The sequence below is a fragment of the Drosophila rhopaloa genome, unplaced genomic scaffold (assembly GCF_018152115.1).
Source record: "Drosophila rhopaloa isolate 14029-0021.01 unplaced genomic scaffold, ASM1815211v1 contig_167, whole genome shotgun sequence".
NCBI classification, from domain to species: domain Eukaryota; kingdom Metazoa; phylum Arthropoda; class Insecta; order Diptera; family Drosophilidae; genus Drosophila; species Drosophila rhopaloa.
In genome coordinates, this window is record NW_025335047.1 from 7,788,722 (window position 1) to 7,802,634 (window position 13,913).

A 13,913-nucleotide genomic window follows, 5' to 3' on the forward strand; every position below is an offset into this window, starting at 1 on the left:
GCTTGCTAACAACTGGAGTCCAAATGATGTAAACAATAATACATTTTTGGTTATCAGTCTACTTTAATCATCCGCCCTATTCTTGTAGTATAGTGTAGGAGAGAGACTTTCTCTCTCTCTCTCGCTACTCTCCCACTTAGCCGCCTCTCTTTCTTAACCGCGGCATCCGAAACTCACGCATTACTTAGGCGCTCACTCTTCAAATTTTCTCATTCGCTCTTGGACTTTTGAAGGAAGCAGTCGTGTGTTGCGCATACGGTCCGTTGGTCCATTTGTCCGTTGGTGTGTGTGTGTGCGTGTGCACGTGCTGCTCGTCGCGACAATTTCGACTGGTACAATAATAGACAACAGTAGTGGGAATTAATTAATGCTCCGGTAGTGACTGTAAGTGCCAATCAACTGATTAATTTCTTCGGTGAATTGAAAATTTTGAGCCTACTACATTCGCGTACTAAGTGCCGTAGCGAACAATTATATATGCATGCATGGGTGTGATTCTGTGTGTGTGTGCGCACAGGGGCCTTTGTTTTCGGTGGTCGTGGTGCTCAATATGCTGTTATGTCGGCATCTTCTGCAATTCTCCCTTTACTTTTACGTCATTACCGTTATTAAATTTAGTTTCTGCCATTCTATTATGCCGGTGTGGAATATTTTGCATATGTAAAGCTGCACTGGAATGACGATTTTTCACCAAGCAGCCGCATTTTAATCACCTTTGCGACCCCAATCGACCAGCAACCACTTGTTTGCCCGCTTCTCGATGGAAGCCTGTGTGTGTGTACAGTGAAATTTCAATTGCTCGAACAAAAATTAACAAGTCAAGCAAGTTCTAGCACTTGTTTTAAAACAAATATCCCTTTCTTTTATGGGCTTTAATAAGATTGTTTAAAAAAAGGAAAGAAATTTAATTAAGACTAAAATAATTGATCAATAAAATTTTAAATATATTTTTGCCTATTACCTTTTTGTCAAACTTCTAAACAATTTATAGAGAAATTGATCAGTATAGCTTATCTTTTTTCAATAAACAAGTTAACATATGTTGGATATGTTTTTACAATTAAAAGAACAACAATTCTGATACGTCTGTGAAATAAAATTTCTAGTTTCCTATAACTTTTCTAAAAATGGTAAGTTGGAATTTCCTGTTTCGAAGTTTTACTGTAAATGATAGCGAAACCGGGAAAAATAAATTAATCACTATTTTACAATCCGTTTCTACACTTGTATTGACCAAAGTTATCTTTGTGCTAATGTGGGTCTGCCATTGTTTATTTAGCGGTTTTTTATAAATTATGATTTCGTTTGAAAAATGTATGAAACATTAAACGTCGAATTAGGTGTCACAGTTGTTGCTTAAAAACCAGTTTAAACAATTGAAACAACATTAAAAATGTCTGGCTAGCTGAAATAATTACAATAAATAATTTGAAGCCTAACATATAAATAACAACGTGTGTAGATAAAGGGTGACCCATATTCGGCCGATAAAAAGACTTGCTAACGCATATAGTGTTTATCAGTTCAAAATGTTGTAAATAATTTTAATTGCTTTAATTGAAACGCGGAGATACAAAGAAGAACCCACCCGTTTTAATTTACTTACTTAAATTCATTGGCGTCGTCACATTTAATTGCCTACGCCCAGACAGTTGTAATCTATTAATTCGAAAGTGGGTGAGGCGTTTAAGGGCGTTGGAAATTTACTTTGTAAGTGCTTTCGATTTAACTTTACATTGGGCAACTATGGAACATGAACATATCCCAGTCAATCACTTTATTTCATGTTCGTAGGAAAAGTTTTAACTTGAAATGTGAAATTTCCGTTGCGAATAAGTGGGTCAGAATACATATTTACGCCTGGCGCACAACCTCAGAATAAAAACCGGCTCATTTATAATAAGAAAATACGTGTCTAGATGCCGGTTTCGCTTATCTAAGAAGGTCTCTGGACTTTTGCTTACCAATTAATAAACATTATGATTATTGTCATACGAAGATGTGCAAATGGCGTGTGCAGCACCAAATGCGTTTTGATTTACTGTCGTACGCTATCAGTTACAGACAAAGCAAATAGCCTGGCATTAAGCTAATGACCGATATCGTGCGAATGACCCTCGTCTAGTCTATGCTGAACAAAGTTCGATCCATTTTTTTTGATGCTCATAATAAAAACATAACAAATAAATAAATGTTATATACATACATATGTAGAAAAGTGTAAAAGTGAAACCCAACAATATTTAAGGGCTATAATTCATAAAAAGAGATATGAATAAAGATAGATATTATTTTTATTATTAGTTTTACTGCTTCATTTCTTGTTTAGAAGATTAAATCATGGTAATAAATAATTATTTTATTATCTGAATGTATACATTTTGCTTTTCCTTTTCACTTTTTATGGCGTAATTTATTTCTTTTAAACCTCGGTTCTAGCCCCACGTATTCCTTATCAGTCACGAAAAGAATCTAGTTTACAGTCGATCATGAATACCATACTTTTTTATTGTAAAAATAAAATAGACTACACTGTTGGTCAAGGTCTCAGCTGATAAGAAAAAGGCGTTTTCTAGACTATACACAATGATGCATAGAAAAACATTCAATTTACCTTATCATTAAGAGAATAGAATGCGTACACAGTAGACATTGGAAATAGTTATGTTTATTTTATTATTTAATTTATTAATTTAATATTGATTAAATAATTTTAATGTAATCATATTAATTCTTTCGGATATGTTCAGAATTATTGCGCTGTCTTATAACCAGTGTTTATTGTAAAAACCCAGACGCTATCATGCTCTCTTATCGTTGAGACCATTAAATTGGAAAGCTGTAATGTTTAATCGGTTTTAGTTTGTTTTGCGATCGCAGGTAAACGGAGACTCAGTTATAAAAGGGAGCTACCCAGCCATATGATAGCATGGATAGTAGTGCCAAGCCAAAGCGCAAAAACCCGCGCCAGAATGCAAATATAATATCACAACTGATATTTGCCTGGGCCATACCATTACTGTATCGAGGATCCCGCAGCGGCTTGAACACAGATGACCTGACAGTATGCCTCAAGGATGACCGCTCCGAACAGTTGGGCGATCGTTTAGAGGAGTAAGTACTATTTACTGATAGAAATAACTATGCAATTGAGATTAACATGTAGATGGAGTTTTTGGGGCTTGAATTTCTCATTTAAGAATATTTTATTTATTCGACTGTTGTTTTCAGCCAGTGGTTTAAGGAACTAGAACGATCCCATCGCAAGAAACAGAAGCCTCACCTCAGAAACGCTTTATTCCGTTGCTTTCTGGGACCGACGATCATTAATGGCCTCATTTGCTTAATCTACATAGTGATCAAGTGAGTATGAAATGTAATACTACCCAGCTTATCTGTCTATACTATTCTGTTCCTAGGACCTTGATTCCAGCTGTTCTTGCGCAGTTGTTGATACAGTTCCAAAAAGCTCCTGTTGTGGAAGTGAGAAATGTCGCAGTTAAAGATTTGTCAATATCGGATTCCCTGAATCGAACTGCACGCTCAATTGGAAACTATGTGCTGAGTCAGGCTGTTGCCCACTCCAGTGGATCACCAGGAGATGGTAAGTCCAGATATCTTAAGTTCTTGGTAATATTTGCGACTTAGAAGTTTCGTTCAACTAAGTACGATATTTAATTTAGATTATTCCCCTAATTCCCTGGACAAGGGGGATCCCCTGAAGGAACCAATTCAACCTGTAACCGCCGAAGCGGACCACAATGCCACTATGGTGCGTAATGTCTTGGATCAAACTGCCGAGTACGTGTGGAACGACGCCTACAGCCTGGGCACTGTCCTGGTGACCGCGACGCTCCTTGGCTGTTTTTTATTGCACCACGTCGATCTCCGCCAGCGCTTAATGGGCGCCCGGATGCGAATTGCATGCTGCTCGCTGATCTACCGGAAAACACTACGCCTCTCCATGAAAACAGCGGGCCAGACGCCAGCTGGTTACCTAATCAACCTGCTCTCGAACGACGTGAATCGTCTCGACTATGGTTTTATTTTCATGCACTGGATTTGGATCATGCCGCTCCATGCGGTGCTCACGTGCTACCTGATTTGGCTAAACATCGGAATTCCGGCGCTGGTGGGAGTGATTGGATTGCTTCTAAAAACGGTGCCCGTGCAAACGGCCCTGAGTAAGGTGACCTCAGTCCTGCGGATGAGGATTGCAGAGCGAACGGACGAGAGAGTGGGCATCATGAATGAGCTGGTGCAGGGCATTCAGGTTATCAAGATGTACGCTTGGGAGAAACCCTTCCAGGCGGTGGTGTCTGAAGCGCGTCGCCGCGAAATTCAGCAGATCCGCTATGCATCCTACCTGCGTGGCTTCTACCTCAGCACCATGGTGTTTACAGAGCGGTCCACCCTTTATATTACCCTGGCAGCGGCTGCTCTTCTGGGTCAGCCCATTACCGCCGACTTTGTGTTCTCCGCAGCCAGTTACTATAACATCCTGCAACTGGTGGCTGCCATTTGGTACCCTCTTGCTGTGAGTTTCGGAGCAGAAGCCTTGGTCTCTCTGAGCCGCATTCAGGATTTCCTGATGCTAGAGGGACGCGAGGAACGGACACAAGGACTCACTCAAAAGAAAGATCAGGAGGGCGGAGATTCTAGAGCCGTAACCATCAAGGATATTAATGCCAGTTGGGATAATGAGAAGCCCCAGAGGACATTGCAAAACATTAATCTTCAAATCGAGAAGGGTCAACTGTGTGCGGTGATTGGACCCGTGGGTGCCGGCAAGAGCTCAATCCTTCAGCTACTGCTGGGCGAACTTCCAGTCATCGATGGCGGTGTAGTGGTCCAGGGAGACCTTTCCTATGCCTCCCAGGAACCCTGGCTGTTTACGGGATCGGTGCGAAATAACATCCTGTTTGGCGAGGACTACGAAAGAAAGCGCTACCAGGAGGTGACCCGCTGCTGTGCCCTCGCCACGGATTTCCAGCAGCTCCCCAACGGAGATAAAACCATTGTGGGTGAACGGGGAGCCTCCTTATCCGGTGGTCAACGAGCCCGCATCAGCTTGGCTCGAGCGGTTTACAAACCCGCCTCGATCTATTTGATGGACGACCCGCTTAGCGCTGTGGATGCTCACGTGGGCAGACATTTGTTTGATGAGGTGATTGGACCCCGAGGTCGACTGGCCCAGCTAAAAGCTACTCGTATTCTGGTCACCCACCAAGTGCACTTTCTGTCCGAAGCTGATATTATTGTGATCGTGGACCAGGGAAGGATCTTGAGACAGGGCACCTACCAGGAGCTGATCAACAGTGATTTGGATTTTGCAAAGTTGCTCGAGCGACCCAAGGAGGAGCAGGAGGAGCCGGAAAATAGTCGCCATCAATCATCATTGGAGAGCGACGACGAGGACATACCCTTTATCGATGGCGAAAAAGACGGGTACCAGCAGTTGAGGAAACAGAGTAGTTCGATTCATGGCAGCAAGTCGGTAAGTCTAGAATCCTTTGGATCTTTAAATAAACCCTTGGTAACGTTTACCGTATTCAGTTGGACAGCGCGCAGCTGGATGATGAAGTGGATGAGGATGCCCTGGCCGAGGCACAAGCCTCTGGTGGCGTATCCCCCGCGTTTGGTACGAGTATTTCCATGCGGGCAGCACCCTCGTGAGCTTCAGTTTCATGGTGTTTGTGATGCTTATGTCACAAGTGGTATGTAGCAGCTCGGATTATTTTTCCAATTTTTGGACGCAGCAGGAGCACCAGCGGTCGCTGGGAAATCCCACCAGTTTTACCACCTTTGAGTGCATGTACATTTACGGAGGTCTTATCATCGCCGTGGTTATCATGACCACGTTCCGAGGGTTCCTGTTCTTCAAGGTCTGCATGCACGCCTCTAAGGTGCTGCACGATCGAATGTTCGCCTGCATTCTGCATGCCACCATGAGATTCTTTGACACCACTCCCTCGGGAAGGATTCTCAATCGCTTCTCCAAGGACATGGGCGCCATTGATGAGTTGCTTCCGCGGGCGATGATGGACTCTATACAAATCGCCCTAGTCATGTTTGGCATTCTGATCCTTATTAGTATAGTAAATCCTGTTTTAATGGCTGCCATGTTGGTGGTGGCTATTGTGGATGTGCTTATCCTAAAGCTGTACCTGCGACCCTCGCAAGATCTTAAGCGTTTGGAGGGCATTTGCCGCAGTCCAGTTTTCTCCCATCTGAGTGCTTCCCTCACTGGTCTGGCCATCATTCGATCCCGCCAGATGCAGGATGTGGTAGTCAAAGAGTTTGATTTGCTGCAGGATGTACACAGTAGCGTGTGGCAGCTGACCATGGCTGTGAATACGGCTTTGGGCTTGTGGCTGGACTGTGTGAGTTGTGTCTTCCTCACGGCAGTCACCTTCAGCTTCATCGTTTCCAATGAATGTAAGTTAGTTGAGGATATAAGAAAATTCATTATTAATGAATGGATTGTTTTAATTATGCCCTTTTTAGCGACGTACAGCGGAAATGTAGGTTTGGCCATATCTCAGGCCATGATTCTGACCGGAATGGTGCAGTACGGTGTGCGGCAGGTAGCGGAGTCCTTGCAACAGATGACCAGCGTTGAGCGTGTCCTGCAATACACCGAACTGGAGCAGGAACCAGCGTTGAGCGAGAAGATCCCTCCCCAGCAGTGGCCAACCCGTGGTCAGGTGGAGTTCCGCAATATGAACTGTCGCTACGATCCGAATGGATCGCCTGTACTAAAAAATCTGAATCTTACCATCGAGGCGGGCTGGAAGGTGGGCATTGTTGGACGTACAGGCGCTGGCAAGTCCTCGCTGATTGGGGCTCTCTTCCGGTTGGCAAACATCGAGGGAGAGATACTTATCGACGGCATTGAAACCGGCACGATTTCGTTGGAGATCCTGCGAACCCGAATCTCGATTATACCCCAGGACCCGGTTCTATTTTCGGCCACCATCCGTTACAACCTGGATCCCTTTGAGCGGTACACGGACGCTGAGCTGTGGAGCGCATTGGAGGATGTGGAGCTACGTGGTGCTATTCCCGGTCTGGATTACATGGTCACGGAGAGGGGAAGCAATTTCAGTGTGGGTCAGCGGCAGTTGCTCTGCTTGGCGAGAGCGATTCTCCGGAACAACAAAGTCTTGGTTTTGGATGAGGCCACGGCCAATGTGGATCCACAGTGAGTTCTTTGGGTTGCTTAAAATCATTGTTGAAGTTTCCACATCTAAGTTTCCTGATACCATCACACATCTAACTTGAACTCATTTTATCTTATAGAACCGATGCCCTGATCCAGAGCACTATTCGCATTAAGTTCAAGCAATGCACAGTTGTCACTGTGGCCCACCGATTGCACACTGTCATGGATTCGGATCGGATTATAGTGATGGATGCTGGCGTGGCTGTGGAATTCGATGTACCTTATCTGCTGCTGAAGAAGTCACAAGGACACCTGCGACAAATGGTCGAGGCCACGGGCGGAGAGGCGGAAGCCCTGAAGAAGACAGCCAGTGATAGTCACAAAAGGAGGCAGAGAGAGCGGGATCAGCGAGATCGTGAGGAGGAGGATGAAATACAGGAGTGAGCAGCGGTGACCTAAAACATCCACCGGGAATCGCATTTACCCAAAGCTGGTGCCTATAATGGCTCAAGGTTGCAATTTTTGGCTCCCTAATGTAATAGAGCGAGACCAAAACGAAAGCCGTACCAAAATAGTTTTCCCTTAAACATACATTTTATGTTATCCATTTTTCATGTACTTATTGTAGTTAAGTATGTAAACGAAAAGTCTAAATGACCTGCCTTATACGTATTGTACTTAGATATAATCTCCGCGAGGGAATTTGTGTAAAATATTAAAAAGACCGCCAACTTAAAACATGACAAAGAAGATACTAACGTTCTGGTAACAGATTAGAAGTGAACACTGCCATCCTTGAAGGATCAGTTGTATGTTCTTTACCTAACCACTTATTAGTTAGTTCGTCAAATATATTCTGTATATATATGTGTATATTCTGTACATTATTGCAAGTAAGCAAATCCTACTACTGAACTATTGTACTTGAAACTCTAGATAGAATAAATATTTGCCGAGTTTATTAAAATATAAAAATGTCTAATACAATTAAATTATACAATTTAAAATCTAACAGATATAGTGAGCAAAGTGGGTGCGATTGTTTAGTCATGTTTTGGATTCATAATTGCAGTTATTAAAATATAAATAATTGTCATAAGAGTCATATTAAAACCCAAAGAAATTAATTGAACATGCCATTACTTTCGAGGTGATCTTCGATGGGATGATTTTACGCCTGATATTTGACCTGAGAACTGGCGAGTCTGATTTGTACTCTGTTTACTTTGTTGTTCATAGGGAACGGGGGGAGTGCCATCCGGATAGTGCACCAGTGAAATGTGACTCTCACCGGAGAAAAGCTGGGAGCCGATGCTGTGAACCGATCCGGACTTGTCTGGAATGGAAAGGAATGATCCCACAGGAGTGGAGGTCTTTTGCCTGTCGTTGGTTGCTCCGGTCGCATGGCTGAGTCCCACGCCAACTGTTTGGGTATTGCTGCTGGGCGAGAATGAATGGAGGACAGACTTGAGGAAATGTCCCCTCAGGGATTCATCTGAACTCTCTGAAGTTTCGCCGGCATTCACTCGATGTTTCAGAAGCTCCCGGGTCAGAAATTCTCTTAGGTTCAAGGTTCTCCCAATCTGACTTGCATCCTGCAATCTAGAGTCGTCCTTGGACCTGTGGCTGTGATTCTCACCGCCCCGCAACCTGGATCGCCGGGGATGCCTTTCCGGCGATGAAGTAGTGGTACTGCTGCACAATTCATCTGCCTGCTGTTGCCGCTGATGCATTGTGGCATGCCAGCATGGACCTCTCTGCTCCGCATCGCTGGAAAAGTTGCTGCCCGACAGAGGATCAATTCCACTCTCGTTGGGTTGATCGTTGGTTTGCGGGGCCACGCTTTCCCGCCTCGTACTGCTGGCCACCTCCTGCTGACCCATCAATGTAGTGTCTGTCGCATTACGCCGACGAAACGAGCTCTGCAATATATTTCTCTGACGCAGTTCTTCTTCTACGTTAAGCGAATCTGATGAATCCTGCTCGATACTGGCACTGTCTATCAGTTCCCTCTGATCGGCTGGTTGCTTGGCCAGCAGTTTCTCCAAATACTCTCTGCGCCTGGGGAAATCCTGCATATTATCATTGACCACCCGCAGCTGACGCATCAACTCTGCCGGTGACACAGTGGCCTGCTCGTGATCCTGACCTATCTCCAGGTGGATTCGGGTGCTGGTCATGTTATGAAGATAGGCATTTATGCTAGGAAACTCACGGTAGTCGGATCCTCCAGTTCGCTGATTAATAACGTGGACCAGTTCGTTGAATTCACTCTGCAGTCGCTGACTCTGATCCGCATCCATCCGCGCCAGATCCAACTGCAATTCCCTGGCATACTGATCGAAGCTGGGAAACGGCTTGGGCGCCGGAGTGGCGGCCACAATGTGCGACTGTCCCGGCGTTTCCACTTCCGTGATGGTGGACAGCTCGTGGGCCAAGTCCTCGGCATTTAGCTGGGGACTGTAGCGTCGGATGGTGGCCGGAGGAGCCTTCATTCGGCCACGCGCTGTGTTGCTCTGCGTCGAGGAGCCAAGTGAAATAGGTTCCACATCCACATTCACTTGCCCCTGGGCCGTAATTGGACGCGAGTCAGCGATGCCACTATCCCTGCTAGCTGCTGTGGGTTTATTCTTCTGCAATGGCAACGCTTCCGAGGTCGATGGTGTTTGGGAATCGCTGCGATCAGACAAAGTCCTGCATCTGGTTTGCTGCTGTCCTGTTGGGAGGTCAAAATACTCGGTGGATTGGCGCTCGCCATCGCTGTTCGATGTAAGTGTGACCTCCACCAGTCGCTGCTTTTCCTCGCGCACCTTGGTGATGAGATCCGTGAGCTCGGCAATGCGCTTAGTGCAATTTTCCGTGACCTGAGCGTAGCGCTCCATATGACGGGCAGGTGAGTCCTCGCTGGTAGATTGTGACTTCGTTTTTTCAGCCACAAAGCGTGATGTGCTTTTGCCACTGGGCACATCGGTTGGTAAGCTTAAGGATATTCCGCCAGGACTCTCTTTTGTGCCTTTACGCTGTTGCGCGGAGTTCCGCTGATGACCGCTGCTTTGCTGCTGTCTTTCCCTATTTTCAAATTCAAGAATTCTGTCCTTTTCACCTTGAGTTGGGCCCTTTTCCCTTTCCCGCTGACCCTGAACATTTTTTCTTTCTCCCCGTGCCGACATCTTTTCCGTCCTCTGCTCCCATCCTTTATTATTCGACTGACAATCTTCAAAATTCTTGGCCAATCGCTTGTTCCATATCTGATCCAATGCCTGCAGACTTTTCTCTTTGTCCTGCTGGTCTTTCTGCAATTGCTGTTGACAGCGTATGGATTCTTCCAAATCGTTGATAAAGGTGCGATTATCGGCGATAAAGGTATGTACCTGTTCCATGCGCTGTTCATTTACCACAGTTTCGTCATCCTGGTCCCGTTGAGTTCCTTCCGTTTCAGCATCGACGCAAGGGGATATGTTTCTCGATGAGTTGATGATCGAAGTTGAGGGTGTGGCCACATACGAAGAACTCACGCCCATTTCATCTACGTTTTGGCGGGTCATGCCTAGCAAGCGATTAATGTACTGGGCAACGAGGGGATGAAGTGGCGCAGGAGCAGGAGCCGCCGGAGGAGATGGCATGGAATTCGTTCCCGGATTGAAACTCCTGTAGCTCACTGGAGGCAGACTGCGATAGGCGGTGGAGTTGGAATCTATCGAATTCTGACGCTGGTCTTCTGGCAAGGGTCGCTTCCCGTTTGCCTTTTCTGGCTGCTTTTGTGGCTCTTCTCTGGGCGTGCTTTCCGTTGTGCCCGGGGACACTTCTTTCTCACTTTCGATGGTTCCCGCTTTTGTTTTGGCTTTGGATTTACCCCTCGGCACATATTGCTTCACAGTTCCGTCGCTTTTTACTTTGATGATGATCTCCAATGGCCCGTCTTCCTTTGCGGAAGATTTGGCCTGATCTCCTTCACTGGATTTTTTACTCTTCGTCTCTTTGTAAAACTTCCTCAAACGCTGCTCTAAAATAGCTTCCTTCTGCTGCAGATCTGATTCTCGTTCGTTAAGCGTCTTCGTTCGTTCCGACAATATGTCCGCCCGCTCCTGTCGTATCGTATTGATCATTTCCTGGGCATTGTCACCCTTCGATCCCACACTCTCACCCGCCTTCAGCTCCTCCAACAGTTGGCCTCGGATTTTTTCGATGCGGTCTAGCAAATTGCGCAACCTTATGGATTTCAGGGAATTGGACTGCTCGGCCTTCAGGTCCGACCTCAGCTGCTTGCTCTGGTCATCCACATAGTGGAGGAGGATGGAGCAGCAACTCTCGGTGCTGCCCAGATTATCTCGACCCATTTGAACAGGTGGTTCGCCTACATTTACAGCCGTTGGAACATTGGATTTGCTTCTCGTCGTGCTTGAAGGTTGGGTCCGTACCTCTGGGCAAGTGATTATCGCCGGACGAAGCAGCATCTGTTCCATGGCCTCGTTCATTTTTTGCTCTCGTCTGGCAGCCACATCCGCGAACCGATGGCTCGGTATGATATTAGCCTGATGGGTGTATTAATTAATTTTATTTAATTAAAATATTTCCGTATTTGTTTCACTTACATCGCTGGGCAATAGTTGTGGTTGCTGTTGGGTTAAGGCATCAAGCTTCTCGGTCAACTCAGCACAATCCCGACGCACTTGCTCACGTTCCAAAGCCTTCTGTCCCCGATCGTTGCTAATTTTCCTATTTAAATTTAGATAAATTGAAATTAAATATTTATTTTAAAATGAAATTCCCGGGAAATGTAAGCTCTCACCTAAGTTTGTCCAGTTCATGTTCCCGCAGTTCCCTCAGCTGGTTCTCGATACGGGCATGATCCATGGCGGTTAGTTGGGTGGCATCCTTTTCATTGCATTGCACAGATTCCGATGGTGCATCATAAGTTCGATGGTATTTATTGCCATGATCGTAGAACTGAACGCGTCCGGATTGAGTTGTCTTTGGATCCTGTCGCGACGACATGACAAAAGTGGAGGTGGAAACGGTGGAGTGGGTGGCAGTGCTTGGCGGAGCAGTAACAGCGGGCACATGAACAGCTGGCTGAACAGGCATCATTTGCTGGGGGGCATACATCATATGCGGCTGTGGATACTGGTTTTGCATGGGAAACGGCATCGAATATGGCATCGCATATGGCTGCATCGGTTGTTGCGTATAGGGATGCATATAGGGCTGAGCCTGCGGCGGAGGAAAGCAGTGTTGCATCGGAGGATTCGACATGGATGGCATGTTCTGCTCTGGAATGGGTTGAAGATTTCGAGGAGGTTCCTGTTCTGATGGCTCCTGTATGGTAGTAATTATTGGCAGCGTAGCTGGAGCCTTGCCCTTCTGACCACGTCGAATTCCCGCATCTATAACTTTGGCGGGAGCTGGATTGGATTTCAAACCTGTTCGCTTGGCCGTCTGTTGCTGGCGTGAAGTTGTGACCGATTTCTTGGGTGATCCAGTGGCGGCTTTGTTGTTTGATTTTTTGGCAGCTACAGGGGCAGCTGCCTCAACGCGCTCTGAAGTTTTCTTGGGCGATCGTGGAAGAGATTTAGTGGGACTAGGGGGCGCAGATGGAGATGGGTTTTGATCTGGAGCGTTTCTCTGTCCTGGCTCAGTTCGAATAGTTGTAGTTGTCTCGGTTCTCCTCACCAGATCGCTGATCTGGGTGAATCTTGGCCGGCGCTGGCCTTCATCCTCACTCGGTCTTACCACATGGCTGAATTTGCGGTTGGTTTGGATGAATCTATCGTTGATTTCCAAACCTTCGGGGTTGTTTGTAGTTTCGGAGATCGTGTCATCGATCTCCACGTCTAGGATTATGGGAGGAGTCTTCTGAAGACGGCGATTGCTGACTGGACTCTGGCTCAGCAGGATTGAAGAGTCGTCCTGGGAGGAATCCTCCTCCTCGGTGGTGGCGCAACCACAGCTGGTTTTCCTTTTGCGTTTGCCTTTGCAGCTAGGTTTGTGGCAGCCACTGGCCAGCCGATTCTCTTTGTCCTCCATCATGGGCGTCTGTGTGCCCGCTGTTGCGCGCCCCTCGACATTAAGATTCATTCCGTTTGTGGCTCGCAGCTCCACAGACGCTTTTCCCGATCTTTTCAAGGCCTGCTTGCGGCACCTCTGAATTTTCTCGTCTTTCTCCTGTCGCTGCTGCTCGATACGCAGGTTTTCCTCCCTTGCCGCGCGGTGGGCGGCGCCCACTTGAAAAACGGCCGAGCGGTAGTCCTGGTGCTTTTTGACCAAAACATGCTCACGCCACGCGTTTAACTCCTTTTGTTTGACCTGCTCCAGTTTGTCGATTTGACGCTTTTTTTCGGCCGCCACATCCTCGCGTATCTTGCGTGCCAGGTGGTTGGACTTCTCACGCACCTTGGTGAAAAATTGGGTCATGGTTAGGCCAACAATCACTGCGCAATTGGCTCTGAGCTGAAGGGCTTACCTGCTGCAAACGAGTTATGCGACGCTCGCTCTCGAGATCTTTGCGTACCCGCTCTGGGTCATCTAGTCGACTTATGGGCTTCCTCAAGTTGGCCCCGAATTTTCCGTTCACCGTTATCTGCAGAGCCATTTGCTCTATCAATATCTACAGTATACATATACGGATATAAGGCAGCATTTACGCACTAGGAGTCGAAACGAGTTTGAGCGGAAAATCAAACAACCAACGTCTTTAAAAATTCCTCCATAGCCAAGCGCATGGTGTGACCGCCGATAAATAGTAAGACAT

At 46.3% G+C, this 13,913-nt stretch overlaps 2 protein-coding genes across 2 annotated transcripts; one reads left to right on the forward strand and one right to left on the reverse strand.

The window, feature by feature from the left end:
* The first annotated feature begins 227 nt into the window (after positions 1-227).
* On the forward strand, positions 228-8,134 carry LOC108049252 (ATP-binding cassette sub-family C member 4). The gene is given in 9 exon segments (XM_017130380.2): positions 228-384; positions 2,881-3,114; positions 3,232-3,363; positions 3,420-3,604; positions 3,684-5,497; positions 5,557-5,626; positions 5,629-6,438; positions 6,508-7,204; positions 7,303-8,134. Coding segments are annotated over 8 exon segments (4,200 nt in total). The 5' UTR covers positions 228-384; positions 2,881-2,929; the 3' UTR covers positions 7,610-8,134.
* Positions 8,108-13,890, reverse strand: LOC108049241. The gene is made up of 4 exons (XM_017130369.2): positions 13,626-13,890; positions 11,955-13,555; positions 11,758-11,881; positions 8,108-11,697 (listed from the first exon to the last, which is right to left on the reverse strand). Exons 1-4 carry the CDS (start codon positions 13,752-13,754, stop codon positions 8,305-8,307), a joined length of 5,247 nt encoding a protein of 1,748 aa, XP_016985858.2. The 5' UTR covers positions 13,755-13,890; the 3' UTR covers positions 8,108-8,304.
* Between the last annotated feature and the right edge of the window lie 23 nt (positions 13,891-13,913).

Excerpts from the sequence above, each read along its gene's own strand:
- LOC108049241 (XM_017130369.2), bottom strand. The coding sequence starts at position 13,754 with ATGGCTCTGCAGATAACGGTGAACGGAAAATTCGGGGCCAACTTGAGG. Across the intron at positions 11,882-11,954 it reads CATGAACTGGACAAACTTAG|GAAAATTAGCAACGATCGGG; the intron begins GTGAGAGCTTAC and ends AAATTTAAATAG. Across the intron at positions 11,698-11,757 it reads CACAACTATTGCCCAGCGAT|GCTAATATCATACCGAGCCA; the intron begins GTAAGTGAAACA and ends TACACCCATCAG.